Source organism: Lygodium microphyllum, chromosome 8 (genome assembly GCF_053477565.2).
Source record: "Lygodium microphyllum isolate KBCC chromosome 8, Lygodium_microphyllum_v1.1.10, whole genome shotgun sequence".
Taxonomy (NCBI): Eukaryota; Viridiplantae; Streptophyta; class Polypodiopsida; order Schizaeales; family Lygodiaceae; genus Lygodium; species Lygodium microphyllum.
This window is the reverse complement of record NC_141142.1, coordinates 116,851,906-116,865,222: the sequence shown is the minus strand read 5'-3', so window position 1 is coordinate 116,865,222 and position 13,317 is coordinate 116,851,906. Positions and strand designations below refer to the sequence as shown.

The window sequence follows — 13,317 nt, the reverse complement described above, 5'->3', positions numbered from 1 at the left end:
ATAATTGAATTTGGGGCATTTTCCATCTCCATCAAAGTGGGTGAAGGCCAATTAAGTGTCTGAATCAAGGGGCAAAATAGATTGAAGACTTGCTGGTCACTTTGGACAGTATGGGGAGTTGAAATACCGAAAGGGGTGCCAATTTTGGGGCCAATCAGGTGTGCATTGTCCAAGATCAATAGGTAAATTTGTATTTTCAGATTTGCATTAATTGTTTGTTGCTGTAATTAAGTTGTAATCAAGGATTTACCACCCATCCACAGAAGGAAGGCTGGTTACAGACATCATCGCACCAGCTCAAGATTGAGACAAGATGGTACACACTTAAATCCAAGGATGCATACACTTGCCAATTATGCCACCTAGAGGTTGAGTTTAAGGAGCACTTTATTTATGGATATACTATATATTATGAGATCAGAGGGAGATTTCATTGCCTTTTTCAAGAAGGGTTTAGGCCTCTCCGCAAGGTGATGGAATACAAGGACCAAAGATGCCTAGGACTATTCTTATTGGAGATCTGAGCATACAGAGAGAAGCTTCTAAGGAGCAAGACAAAAGTGAAGGCAAAGTCAACAAGCCAGCAGGCTCTCATAGAGCTCTTCACTACTAGCTCTAGAGCTAGCTCACTACATGCTACTGCTACAGATGCTACCACTACAGCAACGCCACCACACCATCCATGAGTCAAAGGGGTCACAGCAAACCAAGCAACCAAACTCCATAAAGCACGATGCCTACCACCCTGTCACCATGCCCAACATCCTTGCCTCCTACAAATTCGAGCCATAATCGCTCGTGATCAGAGATGAGTAACTCCCTTAGTGGACTCAATGTCCTAGACCACCTCATGACAAATATTATTGCCTTGAGGAGGGTACATTGTTTCTAGAGTGTCATACTGATCACGATGGGATCCTACAGGTTAGTTGAAGGGCCATCAAGAGATCATTTTGCAAATGATGGTAGCCGATACTTGCAGCAGTCATAGTTAGTCATTTTCATTTTCATTATTGTTCTCTAGTTGTTGAGATGACATGGTCAAATGTCTCATAGGCCACTTTCACTGTTGTTCTCTAGTCAAGATGACATGGTTAAATGTATTCATTTATTTGTCTCATAGACCATTTTGGCTTTTTGGAGACGTAAATGTGTGTGTGTGTGTGTGTGTGTGTGTGTGTGTGTGTGTGTGTGTGTCTCATGTGAGATCTTGAGATGAAGTACCCCCAAAGCAAGTCCACATTGTATCTGGTTTAGACATTATTTTGTATTCATCAGCTATGCATTGTTTATTCTCCATTTAGTTAGTCATGGCATTAGATGACAGCTATTTTGAGACTCCGGAAAATTTCCTGACTTTTAGACGTAACATTTTGGTCTCATAGGCTAACTTTGCCTTTTGTAGACGTTAATATAACTTTCTTCTTTCTCTCTCCCTCTCTCTCTCATATCACCATCACTCTCCTCTCTCCAACATCTCTTCGGTCAACATTTTCCTCCAATATTTCTCTTCAGACTTTACAGCGTTTTCTCCAAATTTTCTAGACGTGCATTTACCTCTGGGCTTTAGAATTTCTCCATAGGTTTGTATTTCTTTTTAGATTCTCCCCACATTCCTCTCTAGCACTTCACACAGTACTCCCATTTAGAGGTCAATTTCTTTATAGATCTCCACACCTTTCTGGAGCATTTCTGCAGCATCTTCAGAGACATCTCTGTAGCATTCTAAGAACATCACAGGTTTCCAAAGACATTTGTGTAGTATTTCCAGAGACAGCAGAGCGAGGATACTGCTCTGGGGAACCCACCTGCACTGCACACACCTACTCTACATCTCCCAAGTTCTTTCTCCCAAGACTTAAAGATATTATCTTGAATCTACTTACGCAACTAGTCCATGTTGGTGATTAACCAACAAACCACATGATTCCCAATAGATGTCTCTATCACACCATTAAGAGTATTGTTGAAATTGGCTGGAAGTTCATAATCAATCACGAAGTGTATGTTTTATGTAGAAGCATGCACAATTTAAAACAGTCAAATGATCAAATTGAAACTTCTACCCCACAAAGAGCAACATTCTATCACACAACAAGTACAACAAGTACATACCAACAACTTGATTATTTCCATTTACAATGGGAATCCGGTGGACTTTGTTCTTCAGCATCAACACTGCAGCATCTGTATTAGGCAGCGATAATGGATGTAAGTCAAGTTTCTGCTCAAAACAGTTGTGTCCACATTTTCATTGGCTTCACTAAACCCAGCTTAACGTGTTCCTCAAACCATTACCTGACACAGTTTTATCAGCTGACAATGTGATAGGAGGGGAGGTCATCACTTCCTTAACCCTTGATTTTAGCTGCATTGTAACATCATACATCACCCATGAGGCTCAAAGAAATGATATGTTCAATCTCGGTCAGAAAAGTCATAATAGGCAACATGAACCCAACAAACTTTAAAAGATGCTAACAATGCCAACTTATTACCCCATTTGTGGCTTTGATTTTGTCCTTTTTAGAAAGCACCCCGATGCAGTTCAATTGTTCATTAATGACAGGTAGACCAGATATTTGATTGAAGTGGTGATCAATCTCTTCAAGCAGTTGATGAGGTTTCGCTGTATATACAGTTGTTGACATCACGTCTGCCAAAAGTGTAGATGGCTGAGCCTGCAGGACCAATGACAAAGGCACTTTTCACATAGTACTGAGCCAGATACATTCTTAAATCCTACATCTATTACAGCATTCACACTTGCCACTACAACTTCTCTTGAGACGACACTTCAGTTCTGCTATTTGAACAATAACCATGAAAACAGCAACTCAATGCACTCTACCAACAAGCAAAAAGCACAAGTACCATATCCAACTTTACCAACGTTCACAAAGCTAGAGTAAAATAACCAGACGTAGAAAAAGCTCTCTCTTCAAACACTCAAACTCATGTTCTTGGTTCCTTCTGCAAATGTTTGTCCCCGTCTTAATCTCCCACAGACTCCTGCTCTCTCTCTCTCCTTTTTTTTTTTTACATGCAAATCTGCACCATTTATGGACACAATCATTTCCAACTACTCTCTCATTGATGAACCTATGCTGCATGATTATAGTAACTTTTTGCACTCCATAAGTACAAAGCATCATATATACAGCACTATAATGAGCATTTGTTCGTCCCAACATATTATAACATCAAAATGGCAGAGCAGTAGGCTCATCATTGCTGTGTTTGCACCTCCAGAATCACTTTGTTAGTAGCATTTCTATGAAATATCACCCTCTTTCTAGGGATTTTTCCTTCACAAGGATATTAGGTGAACATCCATTCAGGCGATAGTTAACCTCAGCTTTAGAAACTTCACTGATTTAGATGACTTTCATTGGCAGCAAATTATTAATATATTGTTTGCACTATGGTGAACAAAACTAATTTTAGATAAACACTTTCAAATGGGGATTTACTTTTAAAGGAAGGCAGTGTGCCAGTGTAAGCAAACTCTAGCGCTAACAAGAAATTCTCTCATTTGGCGTTTTTGTGTTGCAAAAGCATAATCTCACTCTGCCCATATTGGGTGACACAAGGATGAAGAGTCCAGCATTGTCCCAACACTCTCTTCAAAACAAGCTTTTTATCATTGGATCCTCAGTCTTCTACTATTCTTTAACCATACAACCTGAAAACTTTTGAGCTAAAATCATCTATGGCAGTGTAATCTGCATGATAACCAAGCATCTGTTTGAAGTAAGTAATGTGGCCCTGGAAGGATATGCTGCAGTTGAAAAGCCACCTTACCCACTTCATCCCAGCCTACAAACTGCAAAAGCACATTTATTACGTGCCTAGACTGCTGGAAACACAAGCATTCAATGCTGTTTGTCTAGGGTTATCCTACCTTTGGCCTGCTTGTTTTAAACCTGCATGAGAGGGTGGAAACTTGGGAGAGGGCTGTAAGGTTGCAAACTGGCTCTGATACCAACTGTAACTGTTGCCCATGTGGCAAAAGTTGCAACTCCTCTTTTTCTAGACATACTTAATCGTATCTCCTTGCTTCTCGCACTTGAAATATCTAACTTCTTTTGCATATTGTTTAATTTAGTGAGGCATGAGTAACTCCTATAAACATTAATCTTTCCCTACACTTTGTTATAAATGAAACTCAACTTAGTAGAAGGTGGTGGCTTTCACTTTTCTAGCTGGAGCTGAACACTTTCTCTTTTCCTAGGAAAAGATGAGGCACCTTGTTCGACTGCTCCTCTGAAAGATAAAGCTCCACTTTATATCCGTTTGCCCAGCCATGAATGCTCTTTCCATGTAATCCTCTAGGTATCCTTATGAAAACTTCAACTTGAAGTCAAATAATGGATATGGCACAACCTCAAAATTTGACACTTCAAATAACTCTTGCCAAGGGGACACTCCAACCAGAATTGAAATATTACACTTCTTTATTAGTATTTGCCCAGCTTGCACCAGTTCAGGCATGAACCCTCCATAGAAAAATTAGTCAAAATCTGTACAATTCCTTCCAAGTTCTAAATATAGTGCCTGCAATCATCTTTGGCATATACCATTTGCTTGCAATGGCAAATCATATTGCATGATATTTTAGTTTTGGCTCCCATAATGCAAACATATTCTTGACATGTTTTTGGTTCCAAAAAAATATTTATTGGCTGAATGGTCTGGGGGCTTTTTTTCAGGTGGGAGGGGCAGAGGGAGTATGTAAGGGGAAGAAATTTGCAGCTGCATGTTCCCAATTTGGCTGATGTGTCTCATGAGTCCACCTTATTCCTAGCCCATCTTCTTCCACTTAAAGCTTGTTTCTTGTCATGTTTGCTTTATGTCCCTTTCTTCAGCCTGTTTGTCATCAACCATGGTGAGAGAGTGTGGAAAAAAACTAGTACAATCCAAATCTAAGATTTCTATGTAAAAATATGTGCATTCAAAACTTTTCGTCAATACACATTGCCCAAACTTTTCATGATTATGCTTTCTTGTTGATTGTAACTCTCTATCGGTGGAACTTGCTAGCACTCAAGGGCATCAATCCTTATGTAACCTTGGCCTTGATATGCTTGATTTGGCCACGGTGCACCCAATCAAGTCATATAGGTGGGAGTTTGCTTTGCACTATTTGTGTGGATCCTAACATAACTTGTGACCACTCATCAATGGCCAGCTTTAATGCACTATTCTATATCTCTTCAAATTTCAAGGAAAACAAATCAACCTAATCAAATATGCAACTGTTATCAAAATATCATTTTCTAGTTGTCATAGCCCTCCAACTTTATTCGGCTACCCTCAACTGAAAGCTCTTTCATGATTCTTCCACTTTTGGTGGATCTTCAATAATAAGCTTTTTGGGTTCTAGTCCCACATTAACACTTAATTAAGCTTACATGGAGGGCATCATGTATTTTTCAATAAGTAGGAACTCAGACCTATCAATTACTTTTAAAGGCTCCAAAGTATCTATTGGGAATAGCTTGAAACCTATTTTGATCTACTTATATCAACAAAACATGTTAACCCTTTTCAAAAGCCAAATGCCCCCTTCATTTGCAATAAAAAGATGTATTAAATAAAAAGTCTGGACTTTTGAGAATTTAAATGTTTTATGGCAAGAAATAAATGTGATTGCTTGTAAGTTGTTAATGGTGGTCATGACATTGAACCTTGAGACCTTAGATGAAATCCATTGTAATAGATTTCCTAGGAGTATCAAGTCCTAGGAAACATTACAACTCATAGTTACCTGGAACAGGGAACGGGAACGAGAACATGCCTTAAGTGCCCCAAATATGCCCTGCATGACCCAAATTGCCTAAAAGAATGTCCCTCTAATTACCCCAATACCCTTCAATGCTCCAAATTGTCCCAAATGTCCCAAAATTGACTTGATTATCCCCATGGCTCCAAATGGCCTTGAATTGCCCCAATTATCCCAATTTCCCTTGAAATTAGACAATATAAATGGATGATTGCCTTGGAATTGAGGATAGGCTGAAATTTGATTGTGATTTGTAAGAGTTGATAATGCATCAAATTTGAACTTTCCATGGACTCCTGATTGGCTTGTGGGTTGTCTTGACACTTTGAATCTTCAACCACAAAGAGAGAGAGAGAGAGAGAGAGAGAGAGAGAGAGAGAGAGAGTACTGTGTGCACATTGGGCAATGGAGATGGGTGAACATGTGGTAGAAGGAGTGTGACACAAGCAAAAAGAAAAAACTGAAAAAAACGTCATTTTTTGGGTCAACTGGCTTGGAATGGCCATTTCAAATAGAGAACAGCAAGGGGAACAGCAAGGAACGGCAGGGAACGGTGGGGAACGTTCCCTAGCCATTTCACCTCCTCGAAGGGTCCCTATTTCTATGCTACAACTAGAGCCATTTGCATATCATACTTGGATGTAACAAGCTAGGCAACCCTAACAATCTTATGTGGATCTCCTTACATTGTTGGCCAATAAAACACTCAATTGCACTTGAAGTGACTAGCTAAAACTAGACTTCAATATTAAGGGCAGAGATGCTAACATTGTTGCCTTTAATGAACAAATATAGTAGATTGCTCCTACATGATAACAGAATTGCATGGATTCACCTAGACATAACAACAAATCAGCCCAAAACCTATATGCCCCTTGTGGTATTTCTTCAATTTTTTGCCAAGGGGATCAACTACAACAAACAACTAAATATGTTCTTTGACCTCTCTCAAGAACAAGCACTATAAGTCAATTGATCTCTAAGCATGGTGTCGTCCAACAACCCTCCCCCCTGAAGCCCAAAGATCCTGAATTGCCCCTTACTAGTGCCTAGAAGAGTGCCCAATAGCTCTTTCCCCCAAAGCAAAGAGATCCCCAACTGCCACTTGTTGCCTTGCCAATCTAGAATAAATAAAGTTCTTGGAATTTCTACTCTAATAACAACACACCTATGCCTCCAATGTGAACAATGCATTAATTCTAAAACCTTGTTGTACATCTGAGATCTAGCTCAAATCTCTTAGAAGTGTTAGGCCTTACCACAAACTCAAGAGACTTGCTTGGCCCCTCTTCCTCAATTGACCAAGTCAATTCTCCTACGTCGTTCAGAATATCTTTCTATTCTCTATAGCGAGCAATCACAAAATTCAATTTGTCCCTATCAAGGAAGCTCAATTTGATTCCAATCACATGTAAATCAGACATGCAATAGACCTTTAGAAACCCACCAAATCTACTAATACCATAAGGGGCACCAATGTTTTGGGGCCAATCATGTATCGACTCGCCTCAATTTCATGGGCCGATATAGTCTAAGGTGGTAAAGTGCTAAATTTTCCATTTATCAAGGTCCTTGATACCAAGACTAGTTTACCAATTGCTTGCAGTGCAGTACAACCTAATGGCTTATATTTCAAATCATAATCTCTCTCCTAGCTGATGGCTAAAGACTCAATTCCACAAAATCTATGGCTTGGTTATGGCTAAGAATCCTACGAATGAGGAGCAACTTTGGCACTTTTTAACCATATACTTTCCTCGATATTACCTAGCCTTGTAGAAGTTCATGGGCTTTTTCCATTCAATTCATTAACCTTCTCAACTCTTTCTAGTTTAAGAAGTCGCTTACAATGCGCTCAAACAACCATGCACGGGCTAGAAATAGATGAAATTATAATTGTAACTAGTACTAGGACAAAGGTGAAGGATTGAGCCAAAGCTCAAATAGCATACACACACCCGCTACATTGTAAACAATCCACCTATAATTTACAACGTAGACACCTGTGAACATGGGAAATGACCACTTCTAACAATATCTAATATGCAATAAAGCAACTAGTTCTTTATAAATTGGAGAGTAGGAAATGATAAACCTTTTTTCATGGTTGTTGAATTGTACATTGGCATGCTTCCTTCAAGATCCCAAAGTGGAAGAAAATAAGTTTTGAAAACTTCAAAATGGTGTTAAAATATATTTGCAGATCTATTGTTTTGAAAAATAGCAATTGAATTAAAAAAGGGAATTAAGAAATTTGATAAAAAATAAAGAAAAAGATCATAGACACCAACTTTGAACCACCTTTACTTGTCATATGCAAGATTTAGAACAAAGAATCTCGACGTAAAATAAAACAAAGAGAGACATGTTGTAAGAAAAAGAAAATTCAAGTGCCAAGAGGGAAAGTTAAAAAGTGCAAGACAAGTGTCTGACCACATGTTATGAAATAGAACAAACAAAGAAACTGATGGAAGCTTACATGAAAGTGTCATGATATTTGTCTCCTCTTAAAGGATTTGTTTCTTTGGCTAAGAACTGTCAATAATAGAAATGACCAAATTTAGCAAAAAGATTGTAAGAACAAACACTTATTATATTTTAGCACTATCCCTTCTTTTTTTGTTAGCACTTTTACATCGATCTAAGGCTCTTAAAATTTAGGCCCTCACCTAAAATTTAGAGATCTCCCAATGTGGTATCATATAAAAGCTCTTTACAAATACATTACATGAAAGTACTAGAGTCCCAATCTAATATTTGCACACACCCCAGCCCCACAAGCCACACACACACACCCCTTAAAAAAAAGGCCCAATATCTTTGTTCTAACCTACTACATGGATCCACCATAGCTTGTCCATAACCAGCTCTATCCTGTTGTTTACTATATCTTCCAATTTCAAAATAAAATCAATTAAGCTACTTAAATATTTCATTGGAATGGTCCTAATTCTAACTTGTGTATATACATACCTAAAACAATCAAGATTGCCATTATTGTTCAGCTATTTCAATCAAGCTTGACAATATCTTTACATGGAAACATGCTTCCATTGACAATTTTCAAATATCCATGCAACAATGCAGCAAATGCAAAATTACATGGTGAATCATAGCCTCTTCAACAAGGCTACTGCCCTTAAGCCAATTCATACTGCCTAACACAAGATAATTGTTTCTCGGTATTCTCTCTTCCACAAAAGTATGACAATTTCACGTTTTTGGTTTCATACTTAGCACAATTGTTATCTCATATGCTCTCTCCGATACCTTATCCCTAAGCATCTTCTAACACAATGATAACATTAACTCCAAATGGACAAATGCTAACCAAAGCAATTTGCCTCCACATTCTATATAAATAACACTTGGAATAAAATGTCTTGAAACAGTATCATATTTTTCCTTTTTTCCACTCCATATCATTAAATGGTGCTGGTAGCATCTGAGATATTCTATGAGCATGTGCATTGACTATTTTTGCATAATCAACATCATCCCCTCTTTTGTTTTTGGCATCAACTTGTCATGGGCACAAGCATACTCCTTGTTTCCAATTATTCTATTTGCTCAAGTGAACTGAATTTTGATTCCATCGTGAAATTTGCATGTAGAAGGTGACAACTTATAAATGATCAGTTGCACATCAGGTCACATCCCAGTCTGAATGTGCCCATGAATCCTGAATCAATCAAATTGCTAAAAATGCTATTACACTGGTGCTTGCCTCCTAGAATATTCCCATCTCCGATCTACGCCAGTAGCAAATGTACTTATAATTCATCACTGAAAGGTCAATTCCTAGAATGGAATATGTGCATTAACAAAATATTTGGAAGGCTGTTTTAGGGAGGCTCTAAGCTGAAGCTTAAATGCTTCGACTTCCATCAGCACAATAATCGATTGCCAAAGACGGCGACCTTGTGTCACAAACCGATTCCGTAAGAACTAGAAGAAATATTAAACAGCCTCAAAGACATTTGGCATTGATTACGCCTATTCACGAAGGTTCAGTGTTAATGACCTACCTCTTCTTTGAAAAGGACAGACTCGTAGTGCTTGGAGAGGTCCTCAAAGTTCAGGATGGAGAAATTCTCAGGCCATTCACCAGAAGGGATCGCGGGCGCCCCTGGGCCATCGCCGGCAAGAGCGGAGCGGATCTGCGGCGAGGTGCGTGCAGTAAACCCTACTCTGACGGGAGAGGAACGAACAGAGGGACAGCATGAAGCAGGAGAATGGCGGAGGGACGGCGAACGGACGAAACTGCAGGCGGAAGCAGCGGCTGTGGAAGTGGCTGCGGCCATGGCGAGAGCTAGGGTTGGAAGCAAACGGCCTGTCGAGTTGGCGGAGAAGCCTGGTAGAGAGCAGCAACAGCGGCTCTTGCGCTGAGTTGTTGCATGGAAAACCAAAAACAGGGAACCGCCTTTCCAAAACCACCGAACCGCCTTGCCAAAACCAGGCTTCGCGTCACGAGCATCGTTTACTATACACGTGAAAGTTGTCACGGCTTATACTCCTTGAAAGTAGGTCACGCTGCCTAGAGAAGCCCGGGTCCATGTCCCCACGGGGGCTTGTCCAAAACATGTTCGAAGAATACTTGAAGAGCACGCAAGTGGGGCACCAGTGAGGTGCACCACTAGGCTTCATTGCAGTTGACAGCACCTCACAAGCTTCATTGTTGCAATCACACTAGCCTCCAACTACTTAAGCATCTCTACTTGCTCTACAATAAAAGCAAGTCTCATCAAGGTTATGCGTGTTCACTTACGATGGAAATTAAATTGGTGACTAACAAGCCGAAGCTCTACTTCCCCCCACTAAACCTTACTTTTCCCTCAGTGTTAACAGGGGTTGTGAGGGTTTTGACAAACCCTACTACCCCCATGCCTCTCCTCAACTCCCCTAAGACCTTTGGATAATGGGTCCCAAACATCGAGCTGCCTTTGCATTCTTTTCTAGTATGAGTGGTAGAATTTAGCATTCTTCCTTATTCGACATATCCATCTTCATATGCTGCATCCTACAACCACAAGACATGTTGCAGGGAATTACCTCATTGTCTTTTGGCTTCCTCAAACTAGTGCAATCCCTACAAGTCTACCTCTATGCATCCCTAAGGGACTATTGCAACACTCAATGGTTTGATCTTAACATTAAACCCCTTAGAAATAACCATGTTAAACCTTCTCATTTGCCACCTAGGATAGATACTATTGAAATTTGCTTCCTCATCACCACAGCCTTTTGATATAGCCATCCTAGGCTAGCACTCCCTTCATGCCTTATTGTTTGTTGTTTGCTCCCATGGCACCGCATGCCACTTGCTTATGTTAGTAAATAACCACAAAATCATCAGAATCACTTTCCAAGCTAGGACCAATTCACTTCAATGAAAAGCAAAATTGACTCTACAAAGATCATCATAGCCATCAATAAGCCTTTAATTGTTATCATCCTTCATGCTAAACCCACCTAAATTCAAGTCTTTACTTTAATTTTGCTTCTAACCTCGTGAAGTACCATGAAAATCTCTTGCATGGTAAATTTGAGCCTAATGGGATAGCCAATATTTTTGCAAAAGGACCCTTTTTGGATTTCTCTAAATTTGAGCCTAATGGGAAAGGACCCTTTTTGGACTTCTCTAAATCTATGATCATTTACTGACTCAAGATTATCACCCCATTCAATACACAAGAGTTTAATTTTATTGGCACTTAGCAACAATGAGATGCCCACTCAAAAGCATCCTAGATCCATATATACAAGAGTTCGCTTTTATTGGCACTTATGAACAAGCCAAAGAGATATGCAAGTCATCATAAGTATTTAATAGATTGGTCAATTCATTCCCAACAAAAGATGACGTTAGGATTTTCATCAACAAGCATTTGAGCACATAATAGATTTCCATCTAGGAGAGGGGAACCCTTAATCATAGTCCTTGCTAAACTTTATTCTCTATTGACCAAGAAGAGGTTGTGTAACCAAGGCAAAGGTTGTGGGACCAAACAGTAGCCTTGCCTCATTGATCACTTCATATCAAAATAGTTTGTGAAATAAACATTGATTGAGATTATAATTGATGCTTTAGAAAAGATTGGCAATGTCATTTTAAAAAAGCACAGTGTAAATCCTTATTATTAAACCATATTTATGATAAATTGCTTACTCTTCTTGTCATACACTTTATCTTAGACCATGTTCACAAGGAGGTAGCCTCCATCCCATTTCAAACCATAGTCATTCCAAGCAATATATTTATCCTATAACTTCCTATTGAAGATAGATCCATACTTTTGTTTGTGTGTCTTGTAGAATAAATTTAATTATGAGAGTAATGATATTTTCCATGACCTTATATAAGGGGCATTTAACATCATTAGTAGGCACCAATAATTATGTTTGGTTTGTCTTGGCTCTTGGGCACTAGGTTGACAACTCCATGATCTACAAGCTTACACATGCTCCCTATTTTTCTAAACTTATTGAGAATCCTACACAAATTCTAAGCACGCACAACCCACATTTTGACATAAATTTCATGTCGAAAGACTTAGAGACTTTGTTAACCTTCACAAAAGAAAAGTTGATGAAGACAAGTCAGAAGCTCAATCAAGGTGCAAAAGAGGACTAATTAAGGGTGTCAAAAAGTAAATTTCCAAATTTTGTTAAATTTCAAAGAGTCGGGAGACTTTGTTAACCCTCACAAAAGAAAAGTTATTGAAGACAAGTTGGAGGCTGAATCCAGGTGCAAAAGAGGACTAATGCAGGGTACCACAAAAAGTAAATTTCCAAAATTTGTTAAATATCAAAGAGCTCAATGTGTTATTTTAGGCACCCTTCATCCCTAAGGTGCTCATGTAATGTTTCCAACCCATCACACAAGTGAAGACCATAAGAATTGTAAATTTTTTTCAAAGTTACACTAGAAGACCCATAATATATTCGAAGGTTGTGGGCAATCTCTATTTGCTTCTATATTAGTAGTGTCCACAATAACTTAATCTATACACAAAAGAAGAGGACCAATCATAAGCCTAATGGTAAAATGCAACCAAAAAGTGGAAACCATAACCATGATGAATATAGTGTGTTAGAGCAGGAACAAAGAGATCATTCTTGTGTGTGTAATTTTTTTGAGTTCCTACTCTCCTACCTTCTTGTTTATCATCCTACTATACCATTGCTTGAGAGCAAGAGGGAAAGAAAGAGCAAGAGTGTGGGTCTTAGTGAAGGAGGGTAAACCTCATCTCTTCCTTTCCATTTCTTTTATATTTCTTCCATGGCTTTAAGGGCAAGAAGTTGAGTCAAAGGTAGTGTGTGAGGGAGAGTATGTAGATAGAGTGAGTCACCATCGACATAAGCTCTTCAACATCCTCTTCTTCTCTATTTTGATATCTTGATATTGGAGCTGTGTAGTATGGATGCAAAGGAGTAGAGGTGGTGGCTTGGAGTGCAATATATGAATCATTAGGCTTTCAACAAACCTTTTATTCTTCAAGACTACAATGCAATGAAGGTAAGTAGGTGAG

The 13,317-nt window shown here is 39.0% G+C and overlaps 1 protein-coding gene across 1 annotated transcript in view; it reads right to left on the bottom strand.

Moving 5' to 3' along the window:
* The window catches only part of LOC148032777 (uncharacterized), a 51,451-nt gene extending 41,187 nt beyond the window's left edge, over positions 1-10,264 (bottom strand). Inside the window, exons 1-4 of the mRNA XM_087683448.1 lie at positions 9,814-10,264; positions 2,499-2,681; positions 2,299-2,368; positions 2,116-2,187 (exon numbers count right to left, since the gene is read on the bottom strand). Coding sequence (XP_087539574.1) covers positions 2,116-2,187; positions 2,299-2,368; positions 2,499-2,681; positions 9,814-10,089 — 601 coding nt within the window. The 5' untranslated portion in view covers positions 10,090-10,264. The remainder of the gene's footprint in view (positions 1-2,115; positions 2,188-2,298; positions 2,369-2,498; positions 2,682-9,813) is intronic.
* Between the last annotated feature and the right edge of the window lie 3,053 nt (positions 10,265-13,317).